Raw genomic sequence first — 15,141 nt, 5'->3', positions numbered from 1 at the left:
AAGACCCCATGTCTCCAACTGTCCGGACAGTGCTCATCTTGATTCACTGATAATTCAATATTCCCTCCCAAATAAAGATAAAAGAAGGTCACATTGTGTAGGGCATCACTCCCTCACTCCTCTTTTTTGCCTTTTCTTATTTCGGCTGAGTAAATTAGGAAGGATGCTTCACAAGAAGCTGTATAACCCCTTTTTCTTAAAAATCATCACCTCATTCCAAGTTTCCAACTTCATAATATTTTGATTTTATCTTACTGATCGATATAAATTAAAGTCCGATCTCAATATATGGACTATTTGCCGCCTATTTTAAATTAAAATTAAACAATGATAGATCCAATATTCAAAACAGAATTAATTCAATAATAATTAGGTTAATTTCTTTTGGTGACTAGTTTAATCCATTTAGTGACTAGGTTTACTTTTATATTAAAATTAGACGGTCTATTTTAATAGCTTTTGTATCTTATTTTTTATATTTGTAATTATATTATTGTTTGACATAAACCGGAAACCTATTTGAAACCAAATTAAATATAAAAGATGAATCATTCACCAGAATTGCTAAATGTCGATCCTAAATAATGATAAGAGTATTTTTGAGGTTCCTTGTATAATGACTCTATAAGACATTCAATGTACAATATATTTCCCAATCATTATCAATCATGATGGACATTATGCTAATTTCATTTGTATTCCTAAAGAAACTACAATGCAACATGATGAGTATTATTATAGTATTATAAAAGATTACAAGTCTCTCAATAATTAAGAAAAAAACCATTTTGTTATAACTAATTCTTCCTCCGACGTGAAATAAATGAAACGCTTCTCTCTTTAGTTTTCTGAAGAAGCTTTTTATATATTTCAAAACTGAAGAAGTATAAAAATCATTCAGACAACAACTAAAGTTATACTAATAGTTTCGTAATTATTTTTCACTTGAATAAATCTCATTTTTATAAATATAGATCTCAACTTATGCTTTATATTGAGATCTAATTTATCTGAATTTCATATTTCAATTACATATTATTTTCAAGCTAAGATTTATATAGGTAATATAATTTAAGGAGTAGTAAATTTTTAGTAATTAATGAAAATCTTTGCTTCTCTCTAAGCTAAGCTGCTAAGGCTTGTCTGTTTTGAAACTGGCACAGGGATTGATGGTATGACTAGCCATAATAATGTGCACTTTCAGTACTCTTTTGATTTGTTAATGGATTTGAAAATTCTTAGCCAAATCTTCTTCAGATAAAGCACATTTGAAGGTGGTATATATAAAAGATAATAAGACATGGGACTTCTGAATTTAGAATGCTTTTAGCATCCAAAGCTCCACCCACGTGTGTACCTTCATTTTTTAATCTCAATTCTCTAAATATTGGAGTCTTCCATGTGATCGATTTAGGACTATGTTGTTGAACTAAGAAGAATCTAATTTTGAAATTAAGGAAACAAACACTTTGCTTTTTATAGGAATTGATTAATTAAATGCCCAGAGATTAGAATACAAGACATGCATCAGTTTAGTGATATATTATATAATATAGATAGGTGTCGGAGTCGATGCTACTCGTCATCCTTTTTCTCTCATATATTTTAGTTTCTCTCCGATTAAAAGTTAGAACAATTTTCTATGTACTTGTACCTATTTCAAATAAAGTTGTTACAACTATATGATCGCAGAATATATTTCTTCGAGTATTTCAATTATATACGTAAACTAACCATATATAAATCCAATTTTTCTGTAAGAGTTAATAATTACACACTCGATTTTGGAAAGTTGATAAGTTACTAACTTTAGCTTAAAACTTGAAAGTGTAAGTTTACCATTAAACCCTAATTCAAAACTCTTAGTGATAAATCAAGGATATCTTAACTTAGTGGTTAAGATTGAGGTGCTGTAAATGATATTTGTACTTCCTTCGTGGCTCAATCCAGTACGCAAATCCTAAGACCAACCCTTACCTAGTTAACTTTGTTACCACTGACACCCCTATTTGATTTTCACCAATTGGCTTCCCTCTATATCGGAAACAGGCTAGGCCCCTCTTAGGAGGTGGAATCGTGGAAGTTAGTGCGAATAGTAGAGCAAATAAAAGACTTTTCTACAATATACACGTAATTTTCTTAGACATGAACGTACACAAGAAAAATGTACGAATTGAATGAATAACAACACACAACTACACAAGTTGCAGGGATTGAAAATAGTTGTGCTTCATTGCACTCCATCAAGATAGGTAGATAAGAAGCTTAAAAGTATGGGGAATACAGGATTTGTCTTAGCAATCACACCACAAAACGGAGACTTCAATTTACTGCAGTTTTTCATGAAGCAACCAAGCAACGTAACAGATATCAGATATGGGTTCACTACTTGTTTCTGATATGTCTCCCATCATTTCTGATTTTTTTTCTTCACTGTCCACAACCTAAAAAATTTATCCCTTTTTTTTCTTTTTTTTTTTACAAAAAAAATTGGTTCACTTCTCTTTTATGTGTCCCCATCTCCCATGACAAAAGTTTAGCAACATCAAAAGAAACATAAATAATTTGATTTTTTTTTTGATAAGGAAAGAAAAACTAGGCTAGCCCTAATATAGGACCAACTTAAAGCATCTTTTCGGATGATAGAAAGAAACACAGGATAAGAGAGGATGCGGATGATAGAAAGGAACACAGGATCGGAAAGCTCAAACCATAATTTCTTTTATTATTATTGGGTGCAAAAATCCTCTGAATTTTTTTTTTCTAATGACAATAGTTTTCATTATTCTTACAGTCATGCATGTGCTAGAGCACCTGCAGCAAGCATGCTCCCACTGAAAGAGTGAACAGGCACCTGCATCTGCATGGCCCAAGTTCACCCAATTCAATAAGGTTTCCTTCAAAACCATTTGATAATTTTGTAGCTAATTAATCTATTTATATGTACATAATCAATCAACTTGTTATTTCAATTTATATTATGCCATCAATACTTTGCTAATGCGAATTTAACCGATGGGTACTGCCGTACTGATGTCTGATAATGTAGCAATTATATCCGTCAAAAATACTTTCCCTGTTTCGTTTTGAATGCAACGAATAGGTATTATTTGTGAGATATGAAATATTCATTTTTAAAACGAAATGGAGAAAGTATATATATTCATTAAAAAGAATTAGAAAACTTAGGGGACTTTGAAGGCGGAAAAATATATAAAAACTAATTTAAGTTCTCGGACATTTCGTGTAATTCAGGGAACAAACGCCCTTGCATGCATCATACATAGTCATAAGAAACCATTTTATATCATTTTCATGCTTTAGAACAGGCAATGATGGCTGCCCTTGAAACTATTTTGAGAGTCAAACAAATCGTAAAAGGCATTTTAAGGCAATATAAATAATCATAATTAACAATCAACAAGTCGTCCCAAGATATCTCGGGATCTACGGGGAAGTTCATAATACACAAAAGTGTCCACAAATAGGCAAAAAATAGCAAAATTGAATACCAAATTATGCTTTCAGATTTTTCAACAGACCATCTGGAATGCATTCGAGAGTCATGAGAGGCCATTTGATATCATTTCTATGCCTTAGACTTTAGAGCGGGTAAATGGTGGCTTTTAGATGTACTTAAGGGTTGAATTAAAGAGATATACACTAAACAAGTTGTAGAAGCCATTTTAAAGAAATCCTTCCAACTATATGAGGGTCACCCCATGACATCTCAAAGTCCGTTCGAAAAGTCTCGGACGAAAAGATTGCCACACACCCTGGAAAAATCTTGAAACATTCATAAAATAGCAAAATTTAAAGCTTATGAGTTATCACTCATGCTTTTCGCCATATCCTGGGCTTGGAAAAAAGACCATGTGGGATCTATTTTGGGGTTATTAAGGCCATTTACATCATCTCCAAGCACTATAATGTGCATATATCCTAGACTTTGGAGCTATTTCAGAATTGAACAAGAAATATATCAAACAAGTCACTGAAAGCACTCAGATAATCCTAGAAAAACACATGGGCATGCATCGAAAACTCCGAAATAGCCCAAGAATTTAAAGGCTATTCACACTTTGGACATTCCTAGGGTATGGAAAACAAACTCCTTGAGATGCATCACAGGATCGATCATGCTCTTTGAAATAATTTTCATGCTTTAGAACAGACATTTTTTTAATAGGTAAGAAGAAAAAACATTTGGATTGCGCCCTTGCACAAAGCCCCACTCAAAGACCCATTGCAAGACATATACCCTCAAGGCCTCAACCCCCTCCCCTCCTCAAATCCCAAGCATTAGCAAATGCTTGGGGTATGACCCTAAACTTTGTTATGGAAGATGGAAAAACTGACTACTTGAGCTAACCTCAATTACTCTAGAACGAATATATATTGTGGTCTTTTGAGCTATTTTTGGGTTGAATGGAAGATGTACGTAACAACACATGTCATAGCAGACACCTTAGGGTAATGTGGATGGTCCATATTCCCTGATAGTCATTACAGGGTATCTCTTGGGAAAGACTTGGACAAAAAAACATCGATTGAAACTTGATAGTGTCATAAAATGACCACAAAATAAGAGAATTTGAAGCCTATAAACATACTTTTGGCCATTCTTAGGACTTGTTAAGAAAAAAAACTTGTGGGATGCATCTTTCCATCTCAAGATCACAAAAGATCATTTGAGTGGTTTTTATGCTTGAAAACAAATTTATTATAGCCTTTCAAGCTATTTCAAAATGAAATCAAATTCTAATACTCTTTCAGTCTCAAAATAAGTAAAAAAAACTCTCCCAAGAAGCCTGAGGAAGAAGTGTTATTTTTGGACGAATTTCCATATTTGCTAGAATATCTCTATTATATAAGGGAAGGGGGGAGCTATGGCGTCCTCTTTTGAACTGACTATTTTGCCCCCCCCCCCTTCCCTTTCTAAATTACAAAAGGAATCTCAAAATTAAAATCGAGACTCAAAAAAACCTACCGAAAATCAATTTACAACACTCACTCACAAATCACTCACAAATCACTTAAAAGAAGAAACTTTACAAATCACTCATACAATTAAGAAAATCATGTTGCAAATCATTCAAATATTAAAAATAAAAATTTTATTAAAACTTAAAATTAACATACAAAGTAAAACTAATAATCTAGAACATCAATACATAAAAAAACATTTACTGCAAAAATTTACATACAAATCATTGTTCTCAAAACATTCACAATAATCACAAAAGTTACCATAAACCAAATTTGAGAAAAACATAAGATTTTGACGGTGATATCACACATTCATCCATCGGCATAATTTGCAACTTCCAAATTATTTCACATTAGTTAAATAAACAATAGAAAAAGTTGACTGTTATGTAGTTAAAAAATGGAGATGACAACAATGAGTTCAAAAGGGCTTTTATACAATCAGACTTAAATTTAATTCATTTCCATATAAAACAAATTTAGTTATTTCTAAAAAAAAATGCCAATATTTAAATTTTTGCCCAAAACTTTTGCAAAAAATCCATGTTCAAAAATAAATTTTGAAAAAGAAAACTATATCAAACTTTTTGCAAACAATTTTTTGCAAAAATCCATTTTCAGAAAAAAAACTAAATTAATTTGCAAAAAGTAACGATTTTTGTTTTCTAAAAAAAAATTCTAATATCAAATGTGTATGAAAAAATCAAAATTTCATTTCAAATATAATTAAAGCTAAAAGTGTTAAAATTTAGAAAAGGACCAAATTTGAAATGATGGAAATTTTTAAATATCAATTGTGCAAACAAAATTTAGATATTAGACAAGGAAAAAAAACTGAGGTTTATTTGTACTGAAATTATAATTTAGAAGTTAGACGAGGAAAAAAAAATTATTTACTTTTTATATGTTTTCCTATACATAATGAAACTCTTACATATATTTGGACCTATCTCTTTCTATTATATTATAGCGATTAATTATCAGGTAAAAAGGTTTATTTAAAATATCATTCAAAATTAAAGTACAAATATCTCTATATATAAGGGAAGGGGAGCTATGGTGTCCCGAATGAAGAGACTATTTTATCCATTTTCCTTTCTAAATTACAAATCCACTTACAAACCAAAGGAGATTCAAATAAAAATACTGGAAATAAAATATAACAATCACTCACAATCAACTAAAATCAAGAATTGTATAATTTGCATTAACAAATCACTCAATGATGAAACTTTACAAAAACCAAAAGATTAACTTACAAACTACACCAATACACTACAACTAATACATACTCACAAAAATTTGACTTGAAATTCAAGTGCCACTTCTTCACAATATATGAAGTAGTGTACTTAATTCAAAAATCAACTAAAAAATTATAATATTAGAAATCAGAAGATAATTCAATAAAATTTCTATTTTGTTCATAGAATTTTGACCTGAAAAGTAAAAAAAAAGACTGGTGAGAGATTTAATGACAGAGACTAAACCAATTAAATTTTATAAATAAAAATAATTATACTTTGTATGCTAAGGTTCAAATTTTGACTTTTGCATACGTCAAAAAAAATCGAGTTTCTGTTTTAAAAAAAATCCAAGCACGCATCGCGTGCAAAAAATGCTAGTCGAGAATGCTGAATGCTGCTTAGGAATTATAGAGATACTTCGTAGCAAGGAAGAAAGTATTATTTGTTGGTGATTTTCAAGTTTGAACAGGAGAATGATGCAGTCGCATATGCAGCATGCCAAAGTATTAAACTCACCTTCTTTCTCCTTCTTCAGTCGTCAATGGATAAAACCCGCCATTGTTGCACTTGGAGTTCGAGCTTTCTCCGCTGCTTCCAACGATTACTCCAATCAGTCTCGCGGTGGTGTCCCTCGTTTCTTCTCCCAAACCCTTCCTTCTTCCAAGGCAATCTCTTCCTCTCTTTTACTTCTTTCATACCATTTTTATGCTAACTATGAGTCTATGTTTATAATGCGTTTTAATTTTCAACACAATTATAATACATGATTGATTTATTAGAGCTATCTTATTCTCAGTTCATGTAAATTCTTTAAATTTTGCATCTTTTGTGACAACAGTTTTAGGGATTGTTTGTTCCGCCTGAATTTAGTTTTAGGGTTTTTGGTGTTTCTGATTGACTAGATGAAATACTTGTTAGTTTTTGTGGTTTGATTGAAGCTTCAATTTTTGGATTTCCGCTGCTTGTTGCTTGTCTCTTGCATCACCCTATAATACTTGAGAATTACATTTTGCTTTGGGTAAATTGGGATTGCGTTCGCCATTCGGCGTATTTGGTACTGCTTTATGCTTCAAAATGCTCAATTGTGATATGAAATTGCTGTGATGTATGAATGACTAGGTGTTACCTGCCTTGCTTTTATGCTTTGGTACAAAGTTTTCTGTCAAAATCTATCTTCTAATGTTACACATTACTACATTAGTGCAACTTGTCAATCTTAAGGTGCGTTCCATTCAGCTTAATTTTGTAGAAAATCGTAGGGTTATGAGAGATAGGAATCATCCAGCTTCAATGTGGTACTGCTGCTCTTTGGGCCTTGGCACTTCTTCAATGTTGCAATAGCGTTTATGCTATCTTTTGTTGAGGGGAACTTAGACGGTTGAAAGTGGTTTAACATCTTTTGACACCAGCCCTTGTTTGTTCCACTATGTTGCAGGGTGGTGTAATTCGTGTACAAGGAGATGAATTTTGGCACATGACAAAAGTTCTCAGGTTGAGTGTAAAAGATAGGTAATTCTTCTAATAGCCGACATTCATTCTATTTAGGGTGCGTTCTCTTCATATGATATTTTTCTTATTTGAACTTAGCTTGTACAAACATATTGGCCTCGAAGTAAACTTACATGAACTAACTAGAATTTATTATAGTAGTTGTGAATGCAAGTCAGGTATCACTTATTGGCCCTAAAAGCTTATAAGCATTGGCTTCGAACTCAAATTTATCAGAACTTATCTAAACTTATTAGTCTGGAATCTAGGTTAACTGAAATTATGTATCCTGAAATAAGTGAAAATAAGGCAAGAAGAACAAAGCCTTAGTCACAAAACCATGGATACAATTGTGTACTGAGTATTAACTTATAAAAGATCGAAGTGCAGAAAGTTATATCTAGAGTCTTCTTGATTATATATTTTCCGCTTGGGTGTTCTTATTTTCCATAATAGCTGACTGTTGGCTTTATTTGGTGTTTTTTTTTTAGGGGTTATTTGGTGTTACTAGAAGCTATAATGTCTTATTTGACTATCTGTTTTCTTTCTCCCAAGTAAGGTATCGTGAACTAGATACTAAGTTGACGAGCTGTGCCTAATTCCGGAATGTTCTGAACAATTTTGTTTAGAACATGTACAAGGTACATATAATTCTAAATGTTCTATATCAAATAACAATTGTATATAAAAATTTTATATAACTAAGATAGATGATATGATACCTGATTTTCATGTACAACATTTTATAGTTCTAAACAATATTGCATTCAGATTCGTACAGAATTAGGAATTTCACCAATGTTAACTATAATACTTGTTTTGGTGGTTAGTCGGCTCTCCTTGCCAGTTGGAGACTTGGACTCTTGAAGTATGTTACTTTTTTCCTTGTGAAAATTTAAAGAGAAGTTAATGTGTGTGTCGCTTCTCATCAGGCGTATTTTCACATGTTATATATTGCATTTGGTGCGAGAAACTGAGGTTGGCTGAAATGATGCCTCTTATCATATGCCGACATCATGCTTGAGAGAATAAAGGGTGAAAAGATGATAATCTTAAAGCTACATTTAGCAGAGTCTGTGTGGCTGTGAAATATTTACTTTGATAAGAGTTTATATCCTCATTGTATACATATCCGTGCAAAAATCTTTGGATTCCAGAATCTGGGTCCATTGGGTATGCTTTTGTGCTTATGGTATGACATGATCGCTGATGTAAAGCACAAATATGTATGAGGTTTTGTTTGATAACGTGCTTGTTTGAAAGTGGTTAAACCGTTTGAGGTGCTGAATTATTGAATTGAACTAGATTGATAGGCCAGAGTAAAACTGTCCATTTTATAGACTTCTTCCATAACTTCATTGCTGTCTTTTATCAGTATATCCTTTCATGTAGGAACTTGTAGATATCTGTGATTCTGATCTCTGTTTTGTAAATTCTCCTATTGTGATTCTGGTCTTTAATCTGTTGCAATCTAGCAATGCCTAACGAAAGAGCATCTGATGAGCTAAATGTTGTCTGCTTGAATTATCAATCACTTGCAAGGATAGAACTCTTCAACGGTAAAGGTGGTTTGGTAGAGGGTTTGATAGAGAGGGTTGATCGCACCGGACTTGATTTTGTGGCAATCAAGGATACAATAGTAGTACATCCTCATGAACCACAATGGGACGTATTTGCAGCTTTTGGTAAGTTTCCAAGGTCTTCAATGGGTGCTACATGTAATTTTAGTGGTCATGACATGCTTTGTCATATGTTTTTGTAGGTACCCTAAAGGGTGGTAGGGCTGACTGGCTTGTTGAGAAGTGCACAGTATGTCATGGATCTATTTGAGTTAGCACATTCTTTGTTCTCACACCTTTTTCTAGCTCCTAACTTAATTTGGTTTGTAACCAAAGGGATTCACAACAGTAGTTAGGTGGGTAGAAAGGCTCAGATGGTAAAATAAGAGAAGTCAGAGAACAGTCTGCCAGTTATTTATGATCCTTTTATGCTTTAGTTTATCTTCAGCTTTTTGTTCCTTCCTGGGCTGTTTTTTCCTCCATTGTATTGATGAAAAACGTTTATTAAATGTTAATCAAAAAGGAAAAAGGTAAGGAATTTACCTGCTGATATACTGATATATAATTGTCAAATGATGAGACTTGTTTTTTCATTTAATTGTTTTTGGTGGGTGAATTATAATTTTTTCTTCTGCTTCCTTGTTATTTCACTGTAGGAGCTGGGAGCCAGTAGCGTAACCCCACTTTTGACAGCACGTTCTCCTTCAATATCAGATAATAGGGTTGACAGGTTGCAAAGGGTGATCTTAGCTGCGGCTAAACAATGTAAGCTACCTGTTATCCTGAGATTTGTGATGGAACTTGTTCTACACAAGAACAACAATATCGACGTGAAACCTTAATCCTGAAATATGGAATTTGATGATTGTTTCTATGGTATCAAAACCAGTGAAACTTTGTGGTTTAATAGTCATTGTTTCCGTCCCTGATTTTCTTCACTTTTACTTTCTTGGTAATTATTATTTGTCTATTATCTCTACATCACATCGACAACTTTTCCTTCTCCATCCCAACACTTTCTCTTACTTCTTCTCTCTCAATATGCAGCCAATTGTTATTTCACTTTTTTTTAAAATATTATTGTTCCCTACAAGTAATTGAATAAATCTAAGGGATGGAAGGAGTATATTGGACCCATAGATTAGTTTTTGATATGAGCCTGGGTTGATACTTAAGTTAAGGCACACGTTTTTGCAGGTCAACGGTTGCATGAAATGATTCTAAATCCTCCAATGGAAGTCGGCAGCATCTTACCTCTTGTAAGTTGCTACTTGCTAATACCATTTCATTTGTCAATATAGTGCCTCTCGTTTAAACATGGAGAAAATTCCCAACTACTTTATTCTCTGCACAGCTGTTTATAAGCATGAGAGATTGCAAATTGGCAATAGTGCCTGAATTTGAGGGGGGGCCCTTTCTGCTGATGAGAAGGGTTTTGTTAAAAATAACTTAAAAATAAAAAATAAGTAGTAGCCATTGGTCTTAATCTGTCACAATTCAAACTTGTAGACAATTCAAGATTCAAATGCTTAAACTGTTGATGATATTTTTTTGCTAGGATTGTGACCTTTGAAACTTTTAACCACATTTAAGATATAGAACCTTAGTCTATACTCTTTATGTTTTCTTTTCTTCATTGCCTCTTTAAAATGGCGACGAGGTGGTGCTATAGAAAAATCTCTTACAGTATAGAAAGGGATACAATCAGCAATAAAAAATCTCTTTGAATTTCAGTTTTGCTTCATCTCATAGTGTTGTGCCTGGGAAAACTTAGGATTACCTTTTAGTTGATCAGCAGAACTGCTATCTTGAGGCTTGCAGGTGTTAAAAAAATTGATACTTGTACATATATATCATTTAGCTATTAGACTTACGTACTATGTATTTCCCTTAGGTTGCACAGTCAAAATTATCCTTTGTTGCTGCAGCAGAAGCTACTCCTGTGATTAATACATTAACATCATTGGCCAAAGAATCTAGAGGCTCGATTATAATTGGACCAGAAGGGGGTTAGTCCAAGCGTCTTCTCTTTCACCAAATTTTGTTGTCATATTCTCATATTAATACTTGACATACAACTGTGATCAGTTGCTCTGACGAAAGATACAATTAACTTTTATGTTCTCTGTATCTAGTACTAGAAAGAATTGCTAGTTTTTATACATTCAGTCTTTCTTGTGGAGTTTTCTAAAAAAAAATTAATGGAAAAATGTATGAGGTCCACCCCCACATTGATATGTCCATAATATGTCAGAACATTTTCTTTGGTTTTGATGATAGTTTCTTTAATCTGAAAGGGATCTAGTTATGATAACAACCTGATAGTGTTAACTATGAAGACAGGTTATGTGCATGGAAATTATCAAGGTAATAGCACATTCTTGGTGTCCATAGTATTCCTTTTTTTACATAGAGGGGTAAAGATAAGATACTGACTGTACAAATGCAGCTCGTACTGTGGGGATTCTGGACGTGGGTTCGGGCGTATTTATTGTTTAGCAAGGAGAGAGATGAACACTACCTTCTTCTAATTCTCTTTTTCCACTTGGTCACCAGCGTGCTTATCGTAAGAGACTTTCATTTCTTTTACTGTCTGTTCCTTAAGTTATGAATGATATAGGAAACAACATCTAAGAGTGGAGAAGATTGGACTTGGATATAAAACATGGTGCAATAGCTCTGCCAGTTGTTAGGTCTTGCTTAATGAGGATATATACTCAAGTAACTGAAGTGTAAGACCTAATTAAATGATCAGTTTCTGTATTTCGAAAATTCTGGTAAAAAATAACATGCTATGATGGGTGTATGGAACTTAAAGTACTTAAAATTTTTGTAAGATGAACTCATCTTAATGTCTTATTGCGACAGACTTCACTGAGGAAGAGTTGAAAATAATCACAGAAGCTGGTGTTACTGCAGTAGGGCTTGGGCCACATCGCCTGCGGGTTGAAACTGCTACAATAGCACTCCTGGCTACACTGATGATGTGGTCTGATTCTCAGTAGTCATGACGGAGTTTATAACCTTGGTAAGGGTGAACATATTGCATATTCATATGAGCCAAATCGGTTTTTTAACGCATGTGTGATCCAGAATTCCTTCATTTGAGTTAAGACTCCGAAAATATGAGGCAAACATTAGCAGGATAGGGAGTGGTTTCTTACCTAGCTCATGTTCATAATCAGTGGAGCTCTTAAAGGTCACCATCTTCTTCATTTAGGCTGGTCATGTTAGCTAGCCAGCAACGACAGCTTGGCCTTGAAGTAGCTAGTGGATATATGTGACTTTGTCTGAGCTAATTCTGGGTCAGACCCGTCAAGATAATCAGGCTGGATGGCTCAAATTAAGTGTAGCATTTGAGTATTGCATAACTGTAGCCTACCTTTAAAGTTAAGAATTCCGAGTTGCGTAGCTCAAATTATTGGGTTACGTTGTTTTTGTTGGATCAAGGCCTTGTTCTTTCGGACTTATTTTCAGTTCTGTTCATTTTATTTCAGTTAATGGGGCCTAACTTTTTCCATAAAAATGATTTATGGTCAGACTCAGAGCATAATTCTCCTTTCTGTCACTTGATATATTTCCTGTTATTGTCTCATGAAGTACTAATTTGGCTTCATGGTAAAAATGAGCTGATATTAATTATGTTGAAATGTTTCAAGGTAGATCGTGAAAGAGTTGAAATTGGTGCTATTGCAGTAGGAGCTTGAGTTACTGTTTCGCACTTCGCTGTAATGATGCTAAAGCTGCAAACTTTCTTAACTTTTTTTTGGAATTAGTATTTCAATAATATTCTGTAATTTTTTTTTTGCAAAGCAAATTTGGGAAATTTTTGTATCTATCATTTAGTAAAAGATAGGAATTTTTTTTCCCAATTTTTTTTTCTTAAATGTGTAAGTTTTGTTTTGTTTTGACTTTTTAGGGTCGCATTTCGAACATAAATGACTATATGTGTAACTTGTGAAGTGTAAAGTGTAGGAATTAACAAAATTAAGTTTTCTAACCAATCAAATAATTGAAAATTTAAGCTCAAGTAAACAATTGTCAAACAAATCTCTATATCGAAAATCATAATCGAATACATTAGCAAAAGAAAATTATTGAGTTTACAAGTTCTACAGAAAATAAATAAGAAATGACATTGATGATCTACTTGTTCTTTTCAAGCCAATCAAGTATACCTCTCTCTGATTCAGAAAGCTGTTCTTTATCCTTGGCTTTCAACGAACCCTCTGCAAATCCAAAGTAGTCTTTGTAATTACGCTTGTAGTAACCATCTAATCTCTGCATTGATAAACCACAAACAAATGACTCAAATCATTAAAAATCCTCAAAAAGAGACAAATTATGTTCACTCAATCTTTAATTTACTTCCTCCGTTTTGTTTAGATGTTACACTTTCTATTTTGGAAAGTTTTAAGTTAGATGTTACCCTTTTATTTTGGGTAATAACTTCTCTCTATCTCTCTCCTATCACATGTTCACATGGGACCTTTTTGTTTTTCATTCTCTCTATCTCTCTCCTCTCCAAAAATTACCTAGGAATCCGTGATTTGAAAAGTGTAACATCTAAAAGAAAACGGAGGAAGTATGACATTTACAAGTTACCCAATTTGATTAGAAACTTTTATAAAGGATTAAAGGCTTTTGGTAATCTCAAAAGCTAACATTAGGAATTGAAGATCACTAGTAGTGAGTTTTTCCATATCCAAGCTCAAAACTATTGTTGTAAACACAACAGTTTACTAATATAATACATGATTAACTTTAATTGAATTGAAGCATTGAACATACTGTAATAAAAAAGCGCATGAAATGTACCTCTTTGTCATTCTTCACTTTGTTCTCCTCTGATTTCTTCAAATACCCTGATTATACCAACATTAGAAGTTCTAAGATTAATGCATAATGTATAGTAATAAGTATCTAGTTATAAATAAAACATAGTCATTTACTTTGAAGAAGTGCAGTCTTGCTGTCGTTGGATTCAATTGTTGCTGCAACTAATGCAGTAGCAGCAGTAGAAGATATGAGAAGCCTTCTCCTCCCAGTAATATTTGAGCCTACGGATTTCGCCGTGCTTTCCTCTGTGTTATCTTTTCCTTGATCATGGAGTTCTTGGGCATTAGATGGTAGCATAAGTTTACAAGAATAACTTGCTAAAGCCATTATCTATTCTCTTCTGTGCTACTTGCATGGAGCCTCAGCTTCCTTTCCTGTGGGGCTTCAAACACCTGTGGATGAAGTTGTGATTTTTGTGGCCTATATATCATTTCAATTAAATATCTACTATTCTTTTTCTTTCTTTGTTCCTTTTTTTATTGGACTTATGTGATGCTATAGACGATTGTTTTCTATTACTATCAGAAATAATAGAGAAAATGAGATTCAAGCTTATGTGCGCATGGGCCTTGTGTAATGTGCTAATTTTATGCACCACTAAGGCGTAATTGCAAGTTCAGTGTCCGTCTTTTTAGATGTCAGCTAGTTTAATGGTAAGGTTCTTTATACAACAATAAGTAATAAAAGCAAGTTCATCACTACGTAACTTGAGACAATCATGTCATTTGTGCTGTCATACTTATTTTAAAATAACGGAGATGTTTGCAAATGATATCTACCTTCAGTAGGACTTGTAAATGTCCAAAAAGACTCTCTCACACAAGTCCTTCTATCATTGGCGTAAAGTCTAGATGATGCACACGCTAGTACATAGAGCATGATCCGCACAATAACTTTACTTGCAAAATCAATGTTTCTTTGGAAAAAAAACAGAATTGTCGGATGGGTGATAGGTTTCAAGGCATTGTATCACTGCATTGCAAAGGCGGCAGGCTGGTTCCACGAATGTGACTCCATCC

General features: G+C 33.3%; 2 protein-coding genes across 4 annotated transcripts; one reads left to right on the top strand and one right to left on the bottom strand.

Annotated features, from left to right (window-relative positions):
- Positions 1-6,620: 6,620 nt before the first annotated feature.
- LOC104904850 (hypothetical protein) lies at positions 6,621-13,245 on the top strand. 3 transcript variants are annotated; one of them, XM_048637402.2, is made up of 9 exons: positions 6,621-6,901; positions 7,672-7,745; positions 9,267-9,409; positions 9,487-9,533; positions 9,940-10,048; positions 10,481-10,542; positions 11,178-11,292; positions 12,152-12,311; positions 12,947-13,245. In XM_048637402.2, the coding sequence occupies exons 1-8, from the start codon at positions 6,710-6,712 to the stop codon at positions 12,286-12,288; spliced, it is 879 nt and encodes a 292-aa protein (XP_048493359.1). In that variant the 5' UTR covers positions 6,621-6,709; the 3' UTR covers positions 12,289-12,311; positions 12,947-13,245. The 3 variants fall into 3 exon arrangements, with proteins under 3 accessions (XP_048493359.1, XP_048493360.1, XP_048493361.1); XM_048637403.2 differs by having other exon boundaries at positions 12,943-13,245; XM_048637404.2 differs by lacking the exon at positions 12,947-13,245 and adding an exon at positions 12,504-12,922.
- A 94-nt stretch (positions 13,246-13,339) lies between these two features.
- LOC104904849 (hypothetical protein) lies at positions 13,340-15,072 on the bottom strand. Its single transcript, XM_048637405.2, has 4 exons — positions 14,902-15,072; positions 14,236-14,514; positions 14,102-14,148; positions 13,340-13,564 (listed from the first exon to the last, which is right to left on the bottom strand). The coding sequence occupies exons 2-4, from the start codon at positions 14,447-14,449 to the stop codon at positions 13,430-13,432; spliced, it is 396 nt and encodes a 131-aa protein (XP_048493362.1). The 5' UTR covers positions 14,450-14,514; positions 14,902-15,072; the 3' UTR covers positions 13,340-13,429.
- Positions 15,073-15,141: the final 69 nt, after the last annotated feature.

The sequence above is a fragment of the Beta vulgaris genome, chromosome 9 (genome assembly GCF_026745355.1).
Source record: "Beta vulgaris subsp. vulgaris cultivar EL10 chromosome 9, EL10.2, whole genome shotgun sequence".
Lineage (NCBI taxonomy): Eukaryota > Viridiplantae > Streptophyta > Magnoliopsida > Caryophyllales > Amaranthaceae > Beta > Beta vulgaris.
The sequence above is the reverse complement of the archived record's forward strand: the minus strand, read 5'-3'. Positions and strand labels throughout refer to the sequence as shown.

Bases quoted from the DNA above. Each gene is read 5' to 3' on its own strand.
- LOC104904849 (XM_048637405.2), bottom strand. From the start codon at position 14,449: ATGGCTTTAGCAAGTTATTCTTGTAAACTTATGCTACCATCTAATGCC. The intron at 14,149-14,235 runs GTAAATGACTAT...TGGTATAATCAG, and splicing joins CAAGACTGCACTTCTTCAAA to GGTATTTGAAGAAATCAGAG. The intron at 13,565-14,101 runs GTACATTTCATG...TTATCAATGCAG, and splicing joins AAGTGAAGAATGACAAAGAG to AGATTAGATGGTTACTACAA.
- LOC104904850 (XM_048637402.2), top strand. From the start codon at position 6,710: ATGATGCAGTCGCATATGCAGCATGCCAAAGTATTAAACTCACCTTCT. The intron at 7,746-9,266 runs GTAATTCTTCTA...ATCACTTGCAAG, and splicing joins AGGTTGAGTGTAAAAGATAG to GATAGAACTCTTCAACGGTA. The intron at 9,410-9,486 runs GTAAGTTTCCAA...ATGTTTTTGTAG, and splicing joins GGACGTATTTGCAGCTTTTG to GTACCCTAAAGGGTGGTAGG.